At 44.5% G+C, this 23,324-nt stretch overlaps 2 protein-coding genes across 3 annotated transcripts in view; one reads left to right on the top strand and one right to left on the bottom strand.

The window, feature by feature from the left end:
• Positions 1 to 56: 56 nt before the first annotated feature.
• Positions 57 to 19,798, top strand: eea1 (early endosome antigen 1). 2 transcript variants are annotated; one of them, XM_076732632.1, is made up of 30 exons: positions 109 to 210; positions 3,200 to 3,277; positions 3,383 to 3,495; positions 3,604 to 3,658; positions 3,769 to 3,834; positions 3,963 to 3,993; positions 4,070 to 4,174; positions 4,442 to 4,563; positions 5,171 to 5,326; positions 6,929 to 6,943; positions 7,211 to 7,327; positions 8,650 to 8,988; positions 9,945 to 10,094; positions 10,346 to 10,465; positions 10,933 to 11,136; positions 11,328 to 11,528; positions 11,649 to 11,762; positions 11,894 to 12,049; positions 12,144 to 12,283; positions 12,493 to 12,823; positions 12,968 to 13,069; positions 13,162 to 13,360; positions 13,548 to 13,726; positions 13,859 to 14,044; positions 14,125 to 14,256; positions 14,719 to 14,904; positions 15,013 to 15,251; positions 16,535 to 16,655; positions 16,762 to 16,860; positions 16,949 to 19,798. In XM_076732632.1, the coding sequence occupies exons 1-30, from the start codon at positions 187 to 189 to the stop codon at positions 17,069 to 17,071; spliced, it is 4,203 nt and encodes a 1,400-aa protein (XP_076588747.1). In that variant the 5' UTR covers positions 109 to 186; the 3' UTR covers positions 17,072 to 19,798. The 2 variants fall into 2 exon arrangements, with proteins under 2 accessions (XP_076588746.1, XP_076588747.1); XM_076732631.1 differs by lacking the exon at positions 6,929 to 6,943 and having other exon boundaries at positions 57 to 210.
• Positions 19,799 to 20,277: 479 nt separating this feature from the next.
• plekhg7 (pleckstrin homology domain containing, family G (with RhoGef domain) member 7) overlaps positions 20,278 to 23,324 on the bottom strand; it is a 12,564-nt gene continuing 9,517 nt past the window's right edge. Inside the window, exons 11-17 of the mRNA XM_076732108.1 lie at positions 22,992 to 23,166; positions 22,002 to 22,117; positions 21,700 to 21,787; positions 21,533 to 21,612; positions 21,277 to 21,430; positions 21,022 to 21,119; positions 20,278 to 20,562 (exon numbers count right to left, since the gene is read on the bottom strand). Of these exons, the coding sequence (XP_076588223.1) occupies positions 20,452 to 20,562; positions 21,022 to 21,119; positions 21,277 to 21,430; positions 21,533 to 21,612; positions 21,700 to 21,787; positions 22,002 to 22,117; positions 22,992 to 23,166 (822 nt within the window). The 3' untranslated portion in view covers positions 20,278 to 20,451. The remainder of the gene's footprint in view (positions 20,563 to 21,021; positions 21,120 to 21,276; positions 21,431 to 21,532; positions 21,613 to 21,699; positions 21,788 to 22,001; positions 22,118 to 22,991; positions 23,167 to 23,324) is intronic.

The following is a 23,324-nucleotide window of genomic DNA, read 5'->3' as shown; positions in this document are numbered from 1 at the left end:
ACATGACAGCACTTTTTATAATGTTAATTTTAGCCAGTTCTGCGTGTCCTGCTTCACCATCCTCTCCACGGCCCGCCCATTCGCCGCTGCTGCCTGAGCTCGGTCAGGTGTTCGTTGTACAGCGACGTAAACTTTGCATTTGGGAAACTGATCGGATTTTGTGTCAGGACAAACGCAGACGCGGCCATGCTCAGACGGATACTTCAAATGGTAAGCTTTTGGTGCAACAAAGTCAACCGTACTGCTTTTGTGTGGCTAAATAGAGTCGTTTTCCTTAAGAGACACAGGCCTATCCATGTCTATTTTCATGGAGGGGACGTACCTTTTATAACACAGCGTGTTGCGGGTGGGCGGGGGTTTTGTTTTTAGCCAACGGGAGTTTCTCGACTGGGGAAAAAAATCCGTTACCCGTCACATCGTAGTGACATATCAAGCGCTCCTTGTGTGAGGTTGACACAGCTAACCATGAAATGCTAACTTGGTTCGGTTGATTGATGCTACCGTTGACAGCGATGTATCAAGCTAGTACATGTCTATAATGCGGTAGTAAACCAATTACCTAGTGTGTCCACATTGCCAGTGTTAGTCGTGTTCGGAATAACCTAGCTAGCTAACGTAGTTGGTAACAGAATCTTTTATTTTCACGGTTTTCGTTTCATGTGTGGCTAGCAGTGTTATAGCGGTGGGTTAATTCATCGTCCACTCATCACATGCTAACGCTGACGTTAGCCACACATTGACTGTCGGGAAGTCCAGTTTCAGCTGGCTGACCGCAACACGGAAGAAAATATGCCATTTAATATATGGAGTTGTTGCTAATGTTAATGGTGACATGGGTTTAACCAGCTTGTCAGGTAAAAGCACAAGTGCGACCAGCAGAGGTTAGCTACGTAGTTAGCTTCTGTGTATGGACTACATTTACCACTGGGCTTTGCTAGCATTAACTGCATCATTGTGTACACTTTGAAGTCCCGGCCTTGTAACCAGAAAAATCCACCTTTAAACACCATGAATTTAGGTCAGGGTTTGTCAGGCTGGGACTTGTAACCGCGAAGGGATTTTATTGGAAATAAAAACATTTTATGTTAAGAATCACTGTTTTGTTCCCCTTCACGTAAACCTACACACATCCTGTGCGTTTTAATTATTCAGACGGTTTCGCTAACAACGCAGACATTATCGCAGGCTTATAGGAAACAATGTGACTAAATTCTCTCATACACATCTGTCCTCCATGTGGAAAAGCTGGGGAACCACAGGCTTGGTCTGTCAGTTTATGGGCATGAGCACTCAAACTGTAGACCACACTGCCGAGATAATGATTACAGTGCACTTTATTGCTGTATCATGTCAGAGCTTCTCTTATCACCTCTGACCAAAATGTGTTTATTTCCACATTACTAATGTAGAGTTTATCGTGTTTTAAACTCGAGGCTTAATGGTGAAGGAGGAAGACAAAAATCATGTTGTCAGTCTATTTCAAGACAGTATAATAACGCCCTAAAAAACAGTAAAGTACTGATTTGTGCATAGGACCCATGTTGAATTAAATCAAGTCAAGAATGTGTGTATGTTGCTTTTCTGAGTATAATTTTGATAAAGTCAGTGTAGTGCTGTTTTGTGTAGTCAGTTTGTGTGAGTTGGATCAAAGGTTGTTACATGATGTAAATGCTGAGCCTGCCTTCAGTTCAAAGTGCTCAGAGATCCCCTCCCAGCACACAGAGACCCATGTAATCACTTCACTCGTTCATGCACACTGTCATCAGTACAAACAGATCATTTTTGTGAATGAACCACCAGTGGCACATCCATTTTACTTGTTTGTGTGTCAGGCCAGTGGACTGAGTGGATTTGAAGTGACCTGCACTTCCACCTACTTCCCAGCTGTGTAGTTGATTTTTTTTTTTTTTTTTTTTCGTCAGTCTAACACTTTTTCCCCTGCAATGATCTAATGTATGGGATGTGTTGTTTAATGTGACCTAGCCAGCTGTCTTTCCCCTGACTGTATGATATGTACAGGGCAGTGGTAAGAGACAGGAAGCCACATAATGTTTGATAACCACAAAGTTGAACTGGGACAGAATTTTTTTGCAAAAACTACATAAAAACATATATACAAAAAAGTTATTGGAAAATAACAGGGATGGGAAGTCAGGTCAAGGATACAAGAAAATTTCCCAGGCAGTGAATATGCCTATCATAAGGTCAGTCATAAAAAATGGAAAAGATATGGCACTGCTATAAATCTCACTGTCCTCAAATACAGTGTACTTGTGAGAATAACACGTGAGACCAGAGGCCTGTGGACACACAGATGGGAGACACTGCTCACACTTTTGCCTCAGTGCTTCACCAGTCACAGCTTTGTGGCTGCAGAAAAAAACTCAAATGACATCTGGGCTAATGTTTGCCAGTCGTGGGAGAGACTGAATCACAGTGAAAGAAGGATTCTGTGAACTGATGAGATACAGAAGAAGTGGAAAATTTGGCCATCATACTAAATGTTCGACCTAGGCCAAACACCATCCCTGCCATAAAGCATTGTGGTGGCAGCATCATGCGGTGGGGATGCTGCTCAGCAGGAGGCATCAAAAGGTTTGTGAAGGTAGAGAGAAAGCTGCAAAACGGCTTTGTTAGTGTTGTGGAATGGACAAATCAGAGTGCAGACCTCAATCCAATGAAGAATTTGTGGCTGGACTTGAAAATTGCTCTTCATTCATTGTCCCCATGCATCACAACAAAGCTTTAGCACCTTTGCAATGAAGAATGAAGAAAAGTCGACCCTTGTCCAGATGTGCAAAGCTGGTGTATCTACATACACATACAAACACAAGGCCTTAATCGTACCTAAAGGTGCTGATGTGTTTTCCGTTATCATTACATTCACTGTGATTGAAAGTTGTGAAGCAGTGAAACCTGGAAATAGAAGACAGATGAATACTTTTAACAGACGTACAACAGCTGGAGGAACTGCAGTGTTGTGAGTTCATTGCACTGTGATCTTTAATAAACATGCTTTCAAAAGGAGAACACAGCGACATTCCAGGGGAGAGCTAATCATTCACATGACATGTGTTTAATGTTAGTAAGTCATACTTAGTATAGTTGTTTTGAGACATGTGAACCAGGACTCTTGTCGAAGGCCTGGGCCACTTTTCTGGGAAGCCTTTACTCATCAAGTCTATGTCCTCCTCCTCAGACTCCCGGGAAGGGAGGCTCCCAGAACACAGAGTCAGAGCAGCCCAGCACGGACCTGAACCACGATCAGACGTCTGAGGTAATATGGACGCTTGGTTCATCTTCATTGATAACTTGTAGCTTGCAAGCAGAGATGCAGAATTGAAGCCGTCTGATCAGTCTGATGGTGTGTTTCTGTGTTCAGGGCTTCATCTGTCCTCAGTGCATGAAGTCTCACAACTCTGCAGAGGAGCTGTTCAAGCACTATGAGCTGTTCCATGATACTGGAGACCTGCCCGCTCATGTGGCCCCCACTCGGTGAGATATTACTGATGCATTAATTATTGCAAAGAGTCTGATTACATGGTGCACTTGACAAGATTTTACTTTGTGTATTTTTGTGAATGAACTCTTTCTTCCTTTTAGGGAAGACCTTACAATGCTGCGGCAAGAGGTCCAGGACCTGCATGCTTCTCTCAAGGTATGGTCGAGCATCTGAAGCAAACAGAGGTGTGTAAATGGCCGGTTCATACAAAGACTTGATGTTGTGTGGGTGTGTGTGTATGTGTGTGTTTGTTTTCACCTGATTAGGAGGAACGATGGTTCTCTGGAGAGCTCAAGAAGGAGTTAGACAAATTCCAAGGACAACTGAAGCAAGTAATTCATTCAAGATATTTAATATGTATTATCATAAAATTGGTGTTCTGAATATAAAACTGCCACATGAAACATGATGGCAATGCTTACTCTTACTGTACGTTTATGTCTGTCCCTCGATTCCACAGAACGATGGGCAGGTGGACCCGGAGGACTCAGGTAGGGGACATTGTATTTAAAATAACTGAAAAAGATACCGAACGTCAGTCGCTAATATGCTTTGCTCTTTTGTCAGTCCTTGAAAGGAAGTTAAATGAAGCGGAGACCGAAAAGTTCAACATCAAGCAGATGAAAGACCTGTTTGAGCAGAAGGCTGCCCAGCTGGCCACAGAGATAGTAGGTTAGTGTGGGGCCTGTGAAAATGGGAGGCCTGTGTCTGTGAGTCTGCATCCTTTAACAACACTGAAGTAGTCTTTTAATGCACCACTGTTCAACTCAATCCATCCATTGTTTAGTCTTGTGTAAGTTGCTCTTCATTTGTCAGCATTTTGTTTGGTGTTTTGCATTGAATGTTTTCCTGGAATCATTTTTCACAAGTGAGGCACTTGATTTTTTAAAATATTATTATTTCGATATGAATAAATGTGTATGTGACTGTGTCCGACAGACTTAAAGTCCCGCTATGATGAGGAGAAGAGCCTAAGGGAGGCTGCTGACCAGAGGCTGACCAAACTGACTGAACAGCTACAGAAAGAGAAGCAGGAGAATGAGAGACTCCAGACAGAACTGGTACAACACTCACTGAGTTCCCGTTGGTATTTCTTCCCTTCTCACAGGGCTTGAGACATGCTTTGTATAGACCTTGCTTTCCTAAATGTTAGGCTGCAGAGTTTGAATGAATAATGGTGAATTGACACCGCGACATCTGCTTTGTGTCATTTGGTGGAGGAATCAAAGCAGATCATACTCAGACAATCGCTTCACCTCTGTTACAGAAACATGACAAAGAGCTTCATCCAAAGAATTTTTTTCAAGAGAGATGAAGTGTACTTTAAATTAGAGCTGTGCAGTTGCACTTTTATGTTTTCTGCCCTTACATGTTTTTAACTGTTCAGAGTGGTTCAGAGAGGCTTCAACCAGTAGAGCCAGTACCTTCTCCTCTACAGTTTCATAGATTAGTCTTGGATTTGGTGGTCTGCAGGCACAGCAGCACATTGTTGCTATTGCTCAAATGTTAAGCATTGTCGTGTGCATCCCTGGAGACATCCATATTGTGAGCAGTTCAGCTAGTACTAAGAACATTTAGTTTAGTTTAATACCAGAAAGCCTGTTGTCCCCACCATGTGCCACCCCTGTCCTCATGGTTTCAACATGTTGCCTTTGCTCTGCCCCCTAGCTACAGCGACCGGGAGTGGAGGATGTGGAGGTGCTGCAGAAGGAGCTGGTGCAGGTCCAGACGCTGATGGACAGCATGACCCGTGAGAGGGAGGAGGAGTCGGAACGCCTCAAAAACCACTACGAACAGCTGCAGGCTAATTACACTACCTCAGAGGTGGGGGACAAACACTAATGTCTTGTTGGTCTCACTTACTGATACTCACTTAAAAACTTTTCTCCAAAGTGTTGCAACATAAGCCGCCGCTCTTCCACTCTAAATACTTGTTGCAAGCACATAAGCATGCAGACGTTACATAATCATCCAGAAAATTGTAGTGTTGACGTGAACTAGTTGTTCTTATTTTAGCCCCTGTCCATTTCACCCATCATTTGCTCAGGCCACTGCACTTATTAGTAAAAAAAAAACAGTTCTTAAGATTGTTATACAAAAATAGCCGTGAAATAACTTGTGAAATGGCTTTGATGTACTGTAGTTATGCCATAACAGATGGCTTTGTGCCTGATTCTCACTAATTATTGCCTGGTGAATAATTCAGCCTTATATCCTGCATTTTTCATCCAGGGTTCTGTCAGGCAGCACCAGGGCCTGAACCTTTCCCTCTCTACATCTCTGCAGATGGTCTCAGGAGATAGTTTTCATGGTTTTACACATTGAGGAACCACACTGTGAATATTTTGGAAAATTGTCTGGTTTTTGGTTATATAATAGCTCTCATGATTAGAATTCAGAAGTGGCTGTAGTTGTAGTTCATTACATGACAGTATGAACATGTAGGAGGTGTTGTGGTCAGCAGCGAGTCTCAAGGTCAGCCAATGAAATGTCACCATTGCATCTAAAGTAAGAGGCAACAGTTAGAGTTACAGTCAGCTTCGTGCAACAGTACTGAGCAAAAACCAACCAAACCCCCAGGACACAGTCAGACAGGCCAACCATCACTGGTTATTTTATTAAGAGCAGTTTCAGTACTGTGGTATGTTCTAAAGCCCGACTGAAATTCCTCCAGCATATTGTTTCCTTTAGTTAACATTACCATCGAGGTTGGATTTCTTTAGCAGGGGCTTTACAACAGCTGTTTTGAAGGCATCTGGGAAGATGCCTGTGTGCAGGGATGTATTTGTAATCTTCAGGGCGTGACTTGATACACTGTCGAACACCCAGTTTAAAAATACTGTAGGTACAGTGTGGTAGGTACACTGCTACTGCACATGAGGTGGAGGAGTTAGACTCAGTGACAGTCTTGCAGAAGTCAGTTAAAATAATGCAGGTGAATTTTCCCATGGTCACATCTTTTTTTACAGGGTTTGCTGAGGTCGCTGTGTTCACACCGGCAATCAATCAGAGCTGTGCTGGCTCTGATTGAGCTTATTTTGTTAGTGAAGAACGATGCAAGTAATTCACAATTTGATGTGGATGGGTGTGGGTGGTGCTGAGTAGCTGGTCAATAGTGGAGACTAATACTGTAGTTCCCAGAATTCTCTGTCATAATCTGATACTGCTATTGTTTAACCACGGGGAGATTCTGTCAGTTGAACTCTTCAACCTTTACTGGAGGAAAGATGTCACAGTCAAATCACATGAATTTGTGATGAACTGGATTATTTATTCGCTCATGCCAGCAGCACCCTGCTCTGTGTTGCAGATTGGCCTTTATGCTGTCGTACTGTGACTTACCTTTTGTCTGTCTCTCTTTCCTTCCCCTTCTTCTTCTGCTCATCACATACTGTATCCCTCTCCAACACACACTCTTTCTTCAAGATTCGTAAGCTGGAGGTAAAATATGTTTCAAGTTGGCCCCAAGTTTGCTTCATCCTTTTGAGTTTCTCTAAGTTTGAAAAGTTCTTGGGAAAATCTGTGTGTTTTAACGGTGTGTTTCATGTTTCTGTTGAGTTTTTGTGCGACTGATGCCTGGTTGTTGCCGATCCATTTTTGGTTTGTTTTCTTCTTTTATGTCAGTCATTCACAGTGTCGCCTCACTTCTTTGAATGTACGCTTAATGTTTGCAACAAGAGTGTAACGCGTCTGTCTATTGTATTGCAGGTGACCATATCCCAACTGAAAGCAGAGCTGGAGAAGGGCCCACAGGAAGCAGCCGTCTATGCACAACAGATCCACCAGCTGCAGAGCAATCTGAATAATTTGCAGCAGCAAAGCCAGGTGACATCAAATGACTACAATTATTCTAGTCATGTGACAGGTTTGCCATTCTGAGCAGATTACTGCAGGCACAAACATGTGTGCTACAGCATCTGCCACACACTGTATAAGTTGTGCCGGATTTACTTTTACTCCACTTCTGTTAACACTAACATTGCCAGCTGCCCCTCAAGCGCAGAGCACGCCATCTCAGTTTCTGTAAACCTTCCTCTGTTGCTTGGCATCAGGCCCTGTCACAGTTCCCTGCTGTCACCAGGCTTCTTTGGCAACCCAGACATGTTGATTAAAAAGAAATCACACGTGGGCCTATAATTAAACCAGCAGGGGGGGATCTCTTCTCTGCCATGACAGTCTGTCACTCGGGGTGAAATACAATCACAGGTAAATGCGTTGGTGCAATGGGAACTGGGGAATGGAGGCACAGGGTTGCTGCCAGAGATTAAATCCTCCCATGTCAGGCATGTCATCCAAGTAGGTTTCAAGGTAAGAGGAGGATACGAGAGCTGCATCTCCATTGTGACGCTCTCCCCCGCCCCATACATCTCCTCGCAACAGGATACCCTCGCACCAGAATGGAGACAAACGCGATGAAGTGATGGAGCAGATAGTGAGACACTGAGGATTAGGACTAAGAACAGACAGGTGAACAACAGCAGGGGTTTCATTGGTCTGTAGCTCCAGGATTAGAGAGGAGAGACCCAGCAGGGAGCTGTGACAGTGACACAAGAGAAGTACAGCAGCAAGGCCATGAGATGGAAAACGCTGAACAAAAGAGGAGGGGAAAAAAAAAAAGAGAAAGGGTTGTTAATGTTGGCCAGCTGCTGTGGTGGCCTGCAGAGGTTTATTGAATGTCTGTGAAGTCCAGGTGCCCTGTCACACTCTCTAGTTAGCAGCACGCTCCACTATTAACAGCATTTTGTTCTTTATCACTCTGTTGCCAAGTTTACTGCCAACTCTAAGTGCTGTACACACAGCACGGTATTCCAAGTCCCGTGTCGTAAAACCCTCCCCTAGAAATGCCATACTTAACTTTACTCTTGACACTTGACAAACGACTGTTATTTTCCATAGCTTATATCACAGGAGGCGTGGGTGTTTGTGCCTTGTTGCAGCTGCTTTCACAGCAACCGTTTTAATTTAGTAAAGACCAGTGGTTCATGCTGCAGTTAATGACTCAAACAATTCCTAGATGACCTCTCAAACTCTGTCAGTCTGAATTCTTTTTTGTGAGCCAGCTCCCTCAAGAAAACAATGATATTAGTCACCATTGTCTAGTTTTTGACTCATTTGCTCACTGGCTTTCAATCCTCCACTTCTTACAGAGCCTGTCTGAAAAGCTTGCACGTAAGGAGAAAGAATATGAGGAACTGGAGGAGCGACTGGGAGCTGAAAAGGCTGCCAGAAAGGAAGTTCAAGGCAGCCTGAGCGAGAGGGAGCTGGAGGTTCAAGAGCTCCAGGTTCGGGCCTCTGGGGCTGAGGCCTCCCTGCAGAAGGCGCAGGCAGAGCTGAGAGAGAGGGCTGAGGAGGTGGCAAAGTTTAAGAGTGAGATCGGGGAGCTGGAGGTGAAGCATGCAGAGTTGAAGGTTGAGAGGAAACAGTTGGAACAGCAAAGGGAAGAAAAAGAGAGCCACGGTGCTCAGCAGCAGACTGAGATCAGTCAGGTGAGTAGGATGGACAAAGATCACACACAAGTGATATACAGAAGACATACATAAGAAAAGAAGAACACAACAGCAGCTACAGTGCACCTTTTAATAGATTATGTGGAGCTTCATTGCAGGAATGAACACCACTCATTTTATGTTCTGATGATGATAGTGAGTACATTGAGGGTCACAGCATATAATTCATGTCATTTAGACACTCCTCAAGCTATTGTGGGGCCCCTCGAGCCCTCTGGATAGGGACATTGTCATTTTATAGGAGAGCACATTTAGAGTGCTGCAAAAGAACAAGCCTTTTGTGTCCTCATCATGTCAAAAACTGCAGTGTTGTAGCCTGCACAGCACACTTGGCAGCACTCACAAAGAGCTAGTGAAGAGTTGACCTTTGTCTTTGAAATGTACTGACCCTGCTCAGTACATTTCAAAGCACAGTAGTGAGTGACACAAATAACACTTAATGACTTAATTTTCAGATGTTGTGAAGTATTTATGGAGGACGGTAATCAAACTGTACGACTTTGTCTGAAGCATGTCGTTACGATTTCCTCCTTTTTGTACATTATGACTACAAGGTTGTCGATATGCTAAAGGGGTCCGTTGTGGAGTCTATTCAACTGTGACCACAGCATGATTCATTCATTCATGAGCACTGTGCTCAGATCAACCATGAAAAAATATCCCAGTAGAACACAATGGCAAATCTGTTTTTTCATAAAATCAGTTCAGGACAGTTTAGTTAAAGTGGAAAAAAATTCTACAACAAGAGAATTGCACAGAAAGAAATCACTAATCATCAGTACACATGTGTTACACAGTAATGTGTTAAAAAAACAGAGATAATCCCAGACCACTTTCTTCATTCAAGTATCTGTCATATTTCTAGTTATTATTAACTTTGTCTTCTTGTTTTCTCCATCTTAATCCTCACGCCTCTCTCTCTGTGCTCTTTCTAGCTGCACGCCAAACTGCTAGAAGCGGAGAGGCAGCTGGGCGAGGTGCAAGGTCGTCTTAAAGAACAGAGGCAGCTGTCTGGGGAGAAACTAAAAGACCGCGAGCAGCAAGCAGCCGACCTGCAGCTCAAACTGTCCCGTGCAGAAGAACAGGTAGGCAGCAGATGAAACTTTAATGAGCGCTACAGGGAAACTGAATGAGTGTAACAGACCAGAGAAAAACAAAAACAAGAGCTCATGAAAGATCTAATAACAAACAAATCCAGACAAAATCCTGACAGATTGATGAAACTGATCATACTGAAATAGTAAGATCCACAAAATAACTATGAAATTGATGCATCTAGGTTAATTGTGAAAAAAAGGAAAAGAAATCAAAGTGCTTCTGTGTTTTGCTTCTTTAGTTGAAGGAGAGTGCCAGTAAGAATACAGACGTGCAGCACCAGCTGGAGAAAGCCAAGCAGCAGCACCAGGAACTGCAGGCACTGCAGCAAAACACTAACGGCAAACTCCGCGAAGCACAGGTACTGTTCACAAGGAAAAGCCTCCAGTAACAATGCTGGAAAGAATCAAGCCAAGAGAGGCTGTGCTGATGATGATCTCTCATTATGTACAGATACACACACTTTGAAAGTACCATATAAATAAAATAATAAATGTGATGTTTGGCTTGAGCTTGCTCGTTTTTGATGCATCACAGTACAGAAAGCTGTGGCAATGTTGTCTTATACTGTATATCACTATGAGAAGGAAATTTCATTATTGTGTGTAGGAGCTTTGTAAGATTACACTAGACTTCACATAATCCTGATGGCATAACATTTTGTCTGTTCATAAACAAACAAAGAAAACTGGTGCAGTTTGTAGTGTGCCTGTGTGAAAATTGATGGGGTCTATGTTAATATATACCTCACACACAGCATGCAAGTCCAAATTGAAACCAGTGTTTCTGCCAAATGATCCGATGTGACACTTTGCCTTAATGCTGTAGAATGACCTGGAGCAGGTGCTGCGTCAGATTGGAGATAAGGACCAGAAGATCCAGAATCTAGAGGCTCTGCTGCAGAAGAGTAAGGACATTGTGAGCCAGCTGGAAGCTGAGAGAGAGGATTTATGTGCCAAGATCCAGGCCGGGGAGGGAGAGACAGCTTTGCTCAATCAGCTAAAAGAGAAAAACCACGCACTACAAGAACAGGTGGGTGCACACACACTTTGAAAGGTCCATTTTCATATAGCAGTAACTTCTCTGGAGTGCAGAATTGATGTGACAAAAAACTAATGTGACCCCTACACAACTAAGAAATGCACTGTACTGTGCAACGATGACAGGAAACTACTGGTCGTTTTTGAGCGTACAACCTTTTTCTGTATGTCTGGGTCTTAAAGGTCACACAGCTGACAGACAAGCTGAAGAACCAATCAGAGAGCCACAAGCAAGCCCAGGATAACCTCCATGAGCAGGTTCAGGAGCAGAAGACCCTGCTGCGTTCAGCCCAGGACCGAGCCCACACCCTGGAGACCTCGGTCAGTGAACTCACCGCCCAGCTCGCAGACAGCAAGGAGAAAGTAGCCCAGCTGGATTCTCAGGTGAACCTCTATGGAATGTATTTTTAACAACGTGAAGTGGGGACATTGATATTGTTCTCCAGATTCTGTTCATTGACTTTGTAACAGAATAACAGTTTGTGTGGGTCTGTTTCTCTTCAGCTGAAGGCAAAGACAGAGATGTTGCTATCTGCAGAGGCTGCCAAGGCGGCACAGAAGGCTAATCTGGAGAACAACCTGGAGACTGCTCAGCATGCATTGCAGGACAAGCAGCAGGTTAGGACCTTCTTTGTGCCACTGGTGTTGAGATTTGAGTGAAACACAGCACACTGTCTGTGGTAATCTACCTGTAACCCTCTGACTTATATGTGTTGTTTTCTTCTTTTCCCCCCTTCACTCTTTTATAGGAGCTGAATAAAGTTCAGAAGAAGGTGGAGGAGCAGGTGCAAAGGCTCAAGGAGAGACAGGAGCAGTGCACACAGCTGGAAGCCAGTCTGAAGGAATGCAAAGACAAAGTAATGGTCTCAGAACAGCGTATAGAGCAGCTGGAGGGGCTCAACAAGGTGTGTGTGGAGTCCTTATTGCAAGTACCTGATAATAGACCATAAGAAGACGTTTTTAAATAAATTAATCTGGTGTTTTCCTTTAATCTGACAGAAACTGGAGTCGCAGGTTGGAGAGTTGCAGGCCACACGCGACCAGGTGCAGCAAGAAGTGCAAAAGCTGCAGAAGGAGGGTTCAGAGGTTAAACGGAAAGCGAAGGAGCTGCAGCAGTCGCTTGAGACCGAGAAAGCAGGGTGAGATAAACTATACTGGCATGTTAGCTTTAATAAAATGTGATTAAGAGTTACAAATGAGGAATAAATGCATCTGTAACTAAACCTTTCGTGGCTGTATTGCAGTGATATGATATGAATCATATGCTAGTATTTTGTTTTTTAATTTGTTCCACTGCATTCTGATGAATGGCCTCCATAACAACATAAATGGCTTTTCCACTGCTAAGGGCTACAACACTACAAGAGGAATTAAAGAAAAAAGCAGCTGCTTTGAGTGACATTCAGCAGCAGCTGGAGCACAGTGAGCAGGACAAAGCTGCTTTGAAGGTGACCCTGGACAAGGTGGCTGAGGAGGGAACGACGAAGTATGCTGAGCTGGACAGGAAAGCTCAGAGCCTGGCGGTAGACTTACAGAAGGCCCAACAGGAGAAAGAGGCTCAAAGGAAGGAGCTTTCCTCTATGCAGGAGAGCCTCGGAAAGGCTAATAAGGCTGTGAAAGAGAGTCAGAGTCAACTGGACACAGAGAGGAAGAACCATAAGTCAGCCATGGGGGAGAAGGTAGGTTCAGTAGGCAGCAGTCAACAACAAAATTACTGTTCTATTTTTCAATTTTAGGAAATTTGTCTTGCAACAAAGGGTAACACAAAGGCACCCAATTTCAACACCAGGGCACTGACAGCATTAATCTGTGTTAATCCTCAGGAAAAGGCCAATGAAAAGGCCAGACAGGAGCTTCTTAAGAGTAACGAGGCCATCACCAAGGCGATGAGCGAATCTAAAGAGCAGTTGGAGCAGATGAGAGATGTAAGCTTCTGGGGGGGAAAGAAAAGGAAGATCCCGAATTATTGTATTTGAATGTAACACCTAACGACCTGTTGTGTGTCTGCAAATGCCAGGCAGAGAAAAAGTTGAAAGTGCAGCTGACCACAGTGGAGCAGCAGCACTCAAAGACTCAGGAGGTGCTGAAGGAGAAAGAGAATCAGTTGGAGAAGCTGCAGGCACAACTCAAGACGGCCCAGGGGTCCTTTGAGGAGAAGATGAAGAAACTGAAGGGCCAAGTGGCAGAGTTACAGGACGTTAATGTGAAGAAGGCAAGTAACAGACAGACAGACATGCATACTGTTGTCAACTGTCACCCCACATAGGTGCACTTCCTGTACTGTGAAAGGATTGATGTTAACTGTCTTTTCCACCGGGTTGTTGTGAAGCAATTTGCGTAATGTGGCGACAATCTTATGTGTGTTTTTCTGAATGTCTGCATTTGACTCTTATCTCCAGGCAGAAGAGGAGAGTAAGCTGAAGACGCAGGTGTCGGGTCTCGGCCAGGAGCTGGCCGATGAGAAGAGTCGGGCGACAGAGCTGCAGAAGTCCTTGGAGCAAAGCCAGAAAAGCCTCACTGAGCTTCAGTCTGACTTCTACGGCAAGGAGTCTGAGGTCTCTGCCCTGCGTCAAGACCTGAAGGTAGGCTTTAAACAGGAAGGGCTGGAGGATGTAGAGGGTGAGAGGAGGTTCTGTTAAATGTTGAATTTGCAGGAAGCTGTGATGCTGCATCACTTTCAGCTGACTGTCAAAGATGTTGACTTCTGACTGTAGGCGTCAGAGGAGAAGCTGAACCTGGCTCAGGAGGAGCTGGCTGCCAACCGAACCCATCAGACAGGTTTAGAGGCTCAGATTCGGGATCTGCAGATGGGCAGAGGCTCGCTGGAGCAGGAGCTGTCGAAACGGGAACAGAAGCTCCAACAACAAGAACAAACCTTGAAGGAACTACAGAAGCAGCAGGTCAGACGAGCAGAGTAACACACACACATCAACACTTTAAAGACTTAAGTTCATATAGTAAACAGTGTTTGCTCACCCAGGGTCAAGTAAAGGAGGAACTGGAGAAGCAGAGGAGTACAGTGGAGGAGCTGAACAAAGCCAAGACTGTCCTGGAAAAGAATAACACCAAACTGACTTCTGACTTAAAAGTATTAACAGAGAAGAGCGAGAAGGTCAGTGGCTTTTCATGACAAGCAGCAACTACCGATGTCTCTCTTTTGGGTGAAAGGGGAATATACCTCAGTGAAATAGTTAATAGTACAAGTGTCAGAGCTGGGCTAATGACTGCCATTTCATGTCCCACGCTGGCTGACATGACCTGCTTCCCATGCCTGTGTCTTATGTAAACAGCTTAACTCAGGGATCCTGCAGGTCATCAGGGCCTCATTCTTCAAAGTTAGAACTAAGCACGCTTGAGTTGACAATTTGACGTGAGCCTGGATTTTTTTTCAGTCCTCGAAGCCGTCTTAAAATTCATCTGAATCTGTTGTCAGAGCAATGACCTCCTAAACTCAGACCTACTCAAGCCTTTTAAAGTTTAACCCCATCTGTGATCTCCTTTTCAGAAATGACGCACTGCTACTTTCCTCAGAGACAAATATTGTGCATTGAGCCTCGTATTTGTTGCTTTTCAGGAGCTGGGTGAGTTGCGGGAAGCCAAACAACTGTTGATCCAGCAGAAACTGGAGCTGCAGGGTCAGGTGGAGGCAGCACAGGGTGCCCTCAAGCAGGAGCAGAAAGAGCATCAGACCACCAGGGACAGTGGGCGCCAGAGAGAGGAGCAGCTCCTCGCCCAAACCAAGGATGTCCAGGATAAGATGGTAAGATCAAAGGTCAGATCCCACCAAATTATTTTAAATGAGTGGATTAAGTGTCGTTCAGTCCCCTTCTCACACCTTCCGTGACATATTCAATGCCTCCTTCCCAAGTTGGCCGAGAAGCGAGCCAGAGAAGAGCAGGTCAAGCGCGGGGAGGAGGCAGAAGCGAAGATGAGTGTGCAGGTGACGGCTCTGAATGAAAACGTGGCCACACTGAAGAGAGAGTGGCAGGGCAGCCAACGGAGAGTGGGCGAACTGGAGAAGCAGACCGATGAGTTGAGAGGAGAGATCGCTGTGCTGGAGGCCACCGTCCAGAACAACCAGGATGAGAGACGGGCTCTTCTGGAGAGGTCGGTTGATGTTGTCTCCCTTTAACTGAACGTGAAAAGCCTCTAAGAGTTTTTGCATGTTCTTGTTTGGTTCGAGAGAAAAGTAGCAAGCAGCAGCAAAGAGTTGTTAAAGAGAAGAATGACTTTAATCCCTACTTGGTAGCACTTGTGGCTGTTTTCAGAGGTGCTGACTTGAGTCAGCTGCTTAAAAGTTAAGTGAAAAACATGAGCTGGTTATCCATTGTCAGACTTTTGCTGCACACATGCTTTTCAGGAGGCACATTCAGATTGTTAAAAGCATTTGCATCCAGTGCAGGCCTCAGAAGTCACCATGTTCTCAATGTATCTAACACAGCCCTTTAAAACGAGCACTTGCCATCAGTTCCAAGTTAAGAATCATTCACATCTTCTTTAACATAAGACTGATTTGTCTCCATCAGTCACCCTGAGCTGCTGAACGTTGCCTCAGGGTCAGTTTGGCCCACATCTCTCCTACAACTTTAAATTCACTCATTTACAGTCTCAATTTTTAAAGAACTTCATTTCCTTGTGCATAACAAATGATAATTAAAACGAACATGTGAAATTCGTTATATATTAGGCCTATTATAGGCTGTTGCACATGCCACTGCAGAAAAAAGGCATCTATTAGGACAGAAGTGGCAGAACATGGATGTGAGTTAAAATTCTTTACATGCTATATATGCAGTCGGTAAGTTTGTACTTGCATGCGAGCGTACTTGTATGTTACATGGCCTGCAGATATACATTTTCAGGGAAATATTGGTGGTTCGAGCAACAGTCAGACAGTGCTGACAGTGCTGTTGCACCTGAATACAGTTCCTTGTTGTAGTGTAAACTGTGAAAGGTAAAGGCCCAGAATTAGCTGCCAAATCTTCTGTTTTGGGGAAACACATTGTACACAAGTCCATAGAATACAGATGTTATGTTGGGGTAGCCATTTTCAGCAGAGCCCTGAAATAGGCAGCCAATGGCAGGCTTCTATCCACAGTCTACATCCAGTGACTCAAACCAATTATATGCTGGTGTTCTGTGAAGGCTTAAATGAATGGGTCGGATTACTCAAAATTGAATTGAGGCAAATCCACCTGTTAATTATAGAGCGCTGTGGTAAATAAAAATGACTCAGAAGACAAGTTGTAACTCCTCCAAATACTGCCAATTCAAAGTATTAATTAACAAGCTATTATGCAGCCAGCCAAGTAGTGCTGGTAGAAATCCTCTTTAGTCACCAATTAACGAGCATACACACGAATCATCACTGTCCTGTGGTCGTGCTTCAGGTGCGTAAAGGGTGAAGGTGAGATAGAGAAGCTGCAGGCCAAGGTGGTGGAGCTGAGGAGGAAGCTGGACGACACGACGGCAGCCATGCAGGAGCTCGGCAGAGAGAACCAGTCTCTCCAGGTCAGCTGGGAAACACTCGACCAGTTGAAGAGGAGACGCTTTATTGCATTATAGTGCAAACAAAGTGTGATGGTTTGGTTGTAACTCCGGATATTCGCGCTTTCAGATCAAGCAGTCACAGTCTCTGACCAGGAAGTGGGCAGAGGATCACGAAGTGCAGAACTGCATGGCCTGTGGGAAGGGTTTTTCTGTCACTGTCAGGAAGGTAAGAACCAAGTAATCTACAGGATTGATGCTTAAAAGACACACATTTAATCGTCTAACCTCCCAATGTTTTCTCTGTGAACATCCAGCACCACTGCAGACATTGCGGAAACATTTTCTGCGCCGAGTGTTCAGCGAAGAACGCCCTCACGCCATCCTCTAAAAAGCCAGTACGGGTCTGTGAGACATGCTTTGAGGAGCTCCAGGGCTGATTTCCCCCTCTCATCCCTTCACCTCCCCCTAAACCCCCCCTCCCTTATCCACTCCCCCTCTTACTACTCCAGCAGGCAGAAGAAGGCGTGTCTTTGTCATATTTTAATGTGCACTATCAAGGACAGACCCTGTGCAAAGACTCCCACCTGCATGTGACTTGTGGCTCCGGCGTGGAGGGAAATAACCGAAGGGTTTTCATGAAGAGACACCGGAGCCACGTGATGGGAATTTGGTGGGATTGGTTGGGATTGTCTGTATCTGTTTTTGTGCCTTTGCTACTCCTGTGGACTGCCAGAGAGCGGAGACAGTGAGAACTAAACACCATTTTAAGTTCTTTTAAGTTCATACTCACATATCCATCGTTGTTTGGCATCGCTTGCAGTTTCAAGGTGGTTGCTTTGTATGCTGTGAAGTGTTTCGCATCAGGAGGTGTGAGGTCAGCGTGATGCCGCAAGAGTGACTGGGGAAGTAAATATTGTAATAGTGATATTGAAAATCACTGCTGCCCCACAAAGGTGAATGCAAGTAACTGTATTTTCTGCGTGGAATGACATTAATCCGATCAATCATCAAGAAATTATCAGTACTGTTGTCAGTGTACTGTGCTGTAGATTTGACACGTGAACACAAAAGTGTGTTGAAATAGTTTTTATCCCTTTGTTTGAGGAACTTTTGCCTTCAGAAAATGATTATTTGTGCTTGAACAGAATTACATGCTGTCAAAGGTTCATTTGGCCCCAAAACAAATCAATCAGCTGTTTTCATTTGATGTTTGAGGAGAGGATTTCCTGAGAATATAAAGTAGAGATTTTAGACGTAAGAACATGCTTTATGTTTCTGGAAATTCCCTCTGGGAAAGAGCACTAGATCCTTGTTGCTAACACTGGGTTGTACAGCATAGCATATTAACAGTGAAATACCCACAACTTGAGATTTTAGGGTAAAACATCGTTTTCAACAACAATTCATCAGTCGATTTGTGCACCAGTGATTTTCTGTACAGATCAACCGTGACATCAAATCTAGTTACCGTGTGTTTCCTTTGTGCGGCAGCGTATTTTTTTGTATTTGTTGAAATTTATGTTTTCGACCTAATTTCATGACCAAAGAATGTGTGGAGCAGGAATACAGCCGAGATGAAAACCCTGACTTGGCTTCATAGTTCAGTATTTTTCTAAGCGTCTCTCTGAAAGCTTTTGAGTTTTAAATCACAGGGTCCGACATTTTTATCTTGAACGCAGCATGTACGACGGTCTGAGAGGCTTGTATGAGCAGTCGGTGGTTTTTTTTGCTGTGCCACGTTTCTCTTTGCGTGCTAAGTTCTGCAAATTATGGTGCTTTCTGCAGACTGTTGACGCAGTCATCGAAGGTGCCTGCATGTTTATCTTCATTTTCCTTTTTTTCCCCTGCTGCTCGTCTCCGCTCAACTGCACTGACTACTGCTGGAGCTGTGTGTGTGAGTGTGTGAGTGAGTGAGTGAGTGAGTGCATGAGTGTGTGTGAGAGAGAGACTGCTTCGAAGCAATAACTGTGGCTGTGTGTGTGTGTGTTTTCGTGTTCCGGCCTGCTGTGTTTGTCTGCTGAGATGCGCTCACTGTACGAACGTTGGTGCTCTGAACCACAGTAGCTCTCTGGCACGCTGTTCGGGGACGTTGGTGCTGCTTTCAGGTGCAGCAGTTACTGTCGGTTCTGTGTCCAACCCGTCTGCAGCTGAGGACACTGTAAAAGTGAATTCTTGCTTTGTATAATTTATAATTGTTGACAGATAAGATCTTTTTTTGTGCAATTGTCTGAAGACTGGAGCAGGCGAGAAACACTGTAAGCCAGGCGACAACGCAGGCTGTTCTGGCATTTTGCAAACAAGCAGCTTGTTTCAGACTTTGGCTTACCAAATTAGCTCTTTATGCTTGTCTGCTCATTAAAAAAAAGAAGAAGAAGAACGTCCATCTCAGTTGCAGGCTCTCAAGAACACCTGTCTCTTTTTGTGTTGCATTGGTTTCGTTATGTCTACCTCAGATTGGCACAGGAAAAGCACTATTTCTAAACCGTAGAGATCACAAGTATTGTGTCATTGCCTGCATTTGATCAAGGATTTGTGGTTTATCTATCAAGCTGTACAGTCCCTTAAAACCTAGAGAGATGATTTGCACCTTATTGTATTCTGGGCTCGTCCGTATGAGAGCCCAGCCACAAATGTAGGACCACCGACTTTATACAGGCTTCAGCATTTCTAGCCCAGATGTACTTAACTGCTCATTAATTCTAAGGCTGTCATAATTATCTTTGTAAATGTTTGTAATGAGAGAGAAAAAGGAAATATATAACACTTGTGGATGTAGAAACATGACAACAGTGAAAATGTGTGTGGACTCATCAGTGTCTTACTCATTTTGACAGAATCGCACCACAGACCTGTGCACACTGAATTGTGGCTTGCTTCGTGTTGCTGTCAGTTATCATGCATGATGACTTAACTGGCCTGTGGCGTTTTCTCCATGTTTAAAGTCATCATAACTTGATGGTCGTGAAGGTGTGCCTTAGGCCAACGTCTCGTACGTCACTGCTCAGTGTTAGCGGGGACACGCACCATGTATTCACCACAGTCAGGGTGACGTCAGTTCACCTGAAGGGACGAGAGAAATCACGTAATTTATGTTCACGTGCACCATTTGATTTTCTAATTCATCACCATGGCAAACCTAAATAAAACCAGTATGTTTCTATCCTCTGGTATGTTATCTTCTTTTCACAGTGTGTTCCTTAAATCAATCAATTGCACTTGATGAATATAGCTACCAAATTCAGCCTTGCCTCTCTGGAGTGAAAAACACCTTGAATTTGATGTTCTGAGTTCATCCTCGACCTTGGAAACAGCAGTTGGCAAATCAGTCTCACCTCAGGCTCTGTGTAGCAGCTGCTCTGGAGCTTTCCATCATATATTAGCACACGATCTTGCTCTGAAGGTGGAGTTTGCCCCGTTGTCATGAAGTTGGAGGTGTTCATTTGTCACGTTTCTTGTCCATGTTGCCTTAAAAATTGAGACAACTGAGCAAATGCCATCTGCTGATGAAGAGCAGGTGATTACTAAATGGAACTTGGGGTGAATTTGTTTGATCCAAGTCCTTGAATATCACTGAACTGATGAAAATGAAAGATAAAATGATGTTAGCTCCGTAAAGAAGGGAAAACACTCGAGGACAACTTTTACTACGTAATCAGATATTTATTGTACACTCCTGCAGCAGCCGCCCTTGAAGGCAAACATTTAGTTTACAAAATGATCCTAGTGCTAAAACAGTCATTTACAAGACGTCGGGAGACGGTGAAGTGCACGTTGACGGTAGAAATAATTCGGATGGCCTCTAGCGCTGTCGGATGGGTCATATCTGTGAGGACTCCAGCCACAGTGAGGAGCTCTTGACACGTGGCTGCTGAGAGTCCAGCTTCAGCAGCGCCGTCACAGCGCTCTCTATCTGCGACATCCACGCTCTCTGGAAAGAGGCACACATGGAGAGAAATGTCATCAGGTTCCTCATCCAGCAGCTAATTAGATCAGGTTTGTTAATTTGTTTAATTAGATGGTTTGCTCAGATGATACTGATCTACTTATTTGTGTTTCTTTGTAATGTGTGTTAATATGAGTCATCACTAATTCTGTGCTGGAGCTGACAAGACTGTAAGTGATGAGTGGGTTTGTTTAAAAATCCTCTCAACTCACATACAAAACTGCCTTTAGCAAAACATAGATTTCAAAATATTAGCTTTTGTGGTTCTCTGTGAAAGCTACTAGTGAATTCTTGTTGATGCTACACAGAAAGATGAAATCAATCCCCCCTATGATGCTGCACATCTGTATGGCACTAGGTACGTATATAATTAACACTGCTGGCTTTTAAAAAACTAAAAAACTCCTGAAACTTCTGGGAAATTCATGGTTGAAGTGAATTTACCTTGACAGACTCTGATGCAGCCTGCAGGATGAATGCACCGATGCATTGCTGGTAGCGGTTCTGGTGCATGACTATGAAAGAATGAGGCAGCCCCGACGCTACAAAGGATGCACAAAATAACAGTTCAGCTGTAAACTCCATGCTCTCAACAGAGCATAAGCCAATAATTCAAATAACTGTTGCTGCATTTGACAGTAAATACACTCGAATTTCAATGAACTCAACAAGAGAGATTGTCCAAAATACTATTATTACTTGAGGCATTGAGCTGATCAATGTTCTTGAGCTGGAGTCGGTCCAGAGAGATGGGTTGGTCCAGAACCGTGAAGGTGCACCCCTCCTTCAGCAGCTGATCCAGCTCCAGGTTCTGCGGCAGCCTCAGAGGATTCTGCTCTGGACCGCTGGACTTCTGCACAGGAACACAGGACCCACAAAGCTGTGAGGCTTCTGCACAGAGCTGCAGCTGAACATGTGCAGTGGTCCAGTTCAGACTGGGAACAGGGTGACATACCTTCTTGTTTCTCTTTATCTTTGTGATCAGCAGGAACTCGTCAAACAGGAACAGATAAACATCAATCAGCTTTGTGTTCTCTAGTAACGAACCAGAGAGAGATGGTGTAAGATTTTACTCAAATTGAAGCACATGAAATGTGCTGGAGTCATGCCAGCTGTGCACACCTGTGAGCACCAGTTTGCCTTCATGCAGCAGGCTTCTGTGAGAAATGAGATTCTCCAGAGTGACAGCCTTTAAGAGATGTTTCAGATTCTGAAAGAGGAGAAAACATTTTCACCGTCTGACACGTAAACTGATACTGAGAGATCCGATTTTCTGATAGCAAAGTAACAGATGTTGCACCGTAAAAGCGAAATATTTTACTTCTCATATCTGACCGTCTTGTCGGCACACATGCTTTTACTCTGTCAACCAAGCTCTGTCAGACATAAACATCATTAAAAACAGCACACATAAGCTGACAGACCTCAGGGACGAAGGCACGCTTGTCTCTCTCCCACACAGGCAGCCACAGCAGAGCGTCCCTCAGCTGTTTCACCTTCTGGTAGTTATCCAACCATTTCACCTTCCCCTCCAAATCACCTGGAAGCACAGAGGCATCATTTCAATCAAAGCCTCTGACTTTAGGATCACAATGTTAATTACCTTTAATAGTAACACCTTTTACAGTGTGGAAACATTTCCAACAGAGCAGCACTTTATTATCTTGTGTACTCGTGTATGGTGCTGGCTGCCTGCCTGACAGGGGCATGACTGTATCACGAGAGATTCCAGCACACACAGCTTTTACAGTAAATATCGTCCACACCCAGAGGACATTGCCCTACACATATTCACCGTGGTTGTGACACTCTTCATCACCTGTGCAGCTGCGCCACACCTCTTTAATTGTTATGGGAAAGTGTGTCGTTAAAGACTTGTGAGTCCATGCTGTTTGGTTGTGTATTGTTAATCTGTTCAATGCAACAAAATGGCATTGAGGTGCAGCACATTTCCCACAGCCTGTCCATCTAGTTACACAGTAAACCGCCACAACAGGTCTGCAGGCGGAGGCGTGCTGTGAAGAATGAGCGGTCAGGGCTCCTGGCTGCCGGCCAACACATGTTGTGGTGACAGAGATAACCGCACTTACCTCTGCTTAACATGCTTCTTGTATTTTAATGTGTTTGTAAACCACCTGTTGACAAACACAACTGAACAAACACTTGAGTCCTGATCGACTGAGTGACACCTGAAGCTCAGTGGAGCATTCAGCTTGTCATCGGCAACTGAAAAGATCTGTGGGAAGAGCTTAGAGTTATATAACCAACCCAGCGACAGTATGCTTCTCAATGAGTGAGTCTGCTGATGCAGGTAAGTCAGTGCTGAAATGCTCAGGTGGTGAAGAGCATCACTGTTTTATGCATGTTGTGGAGTGATGCAATCGAAGGCATTCAGGATGGTGGAAGCCGCTCACATATAGACGTGTCCACTTGCTCCGCTATGACCTGCAGGCCTCTGGTCTCGTCCTCCATGGGGCACCTCTTCACGATATTCCGCAACAACAGCGGGTATCGAGTTAGCCTCTGCAAAGGCGCCACCAACAGGTCGCGCAGTTGCAGCCTCCGGCACTGTTCCTTCCTCTCGCACCACTGGGGAGAGAGAGGTGGCGAGAGGAGGAAAAAGAAGGAGGTCAGAAGGGTGAAGGGGCTCGTCGTGGTGTTTGTTAGAACAGAGGGGTAACTGGGGGGGATGGGCGGCGAAAAGCGTGTGAAAACAAGTTAGATCTGAGACCGAAACACAACAAAAG

The sequence above is a fragment of the Chaetodon auriga genome, chromosome 6 (assembly GCF_051107435.1).
Source record: "Chaetodon auriga isolate fChaAug3 chromosome 6, fChaAug3.hap1, whole genome shotgun sequence".
Taxonomy (NCBI): domain Eukaryota; kingdom Metazoa; phylum Chordata; class Actinopteri; order Chaetodontiformes; family Chaetodontidae; genus Chaetodon; species Chaetodon auriga.
The sequence above is the reverse complement of the archived record's forward strand: the minus strand, read 5'-3'. Positions and strand labels throughout refer to the sequence as shown.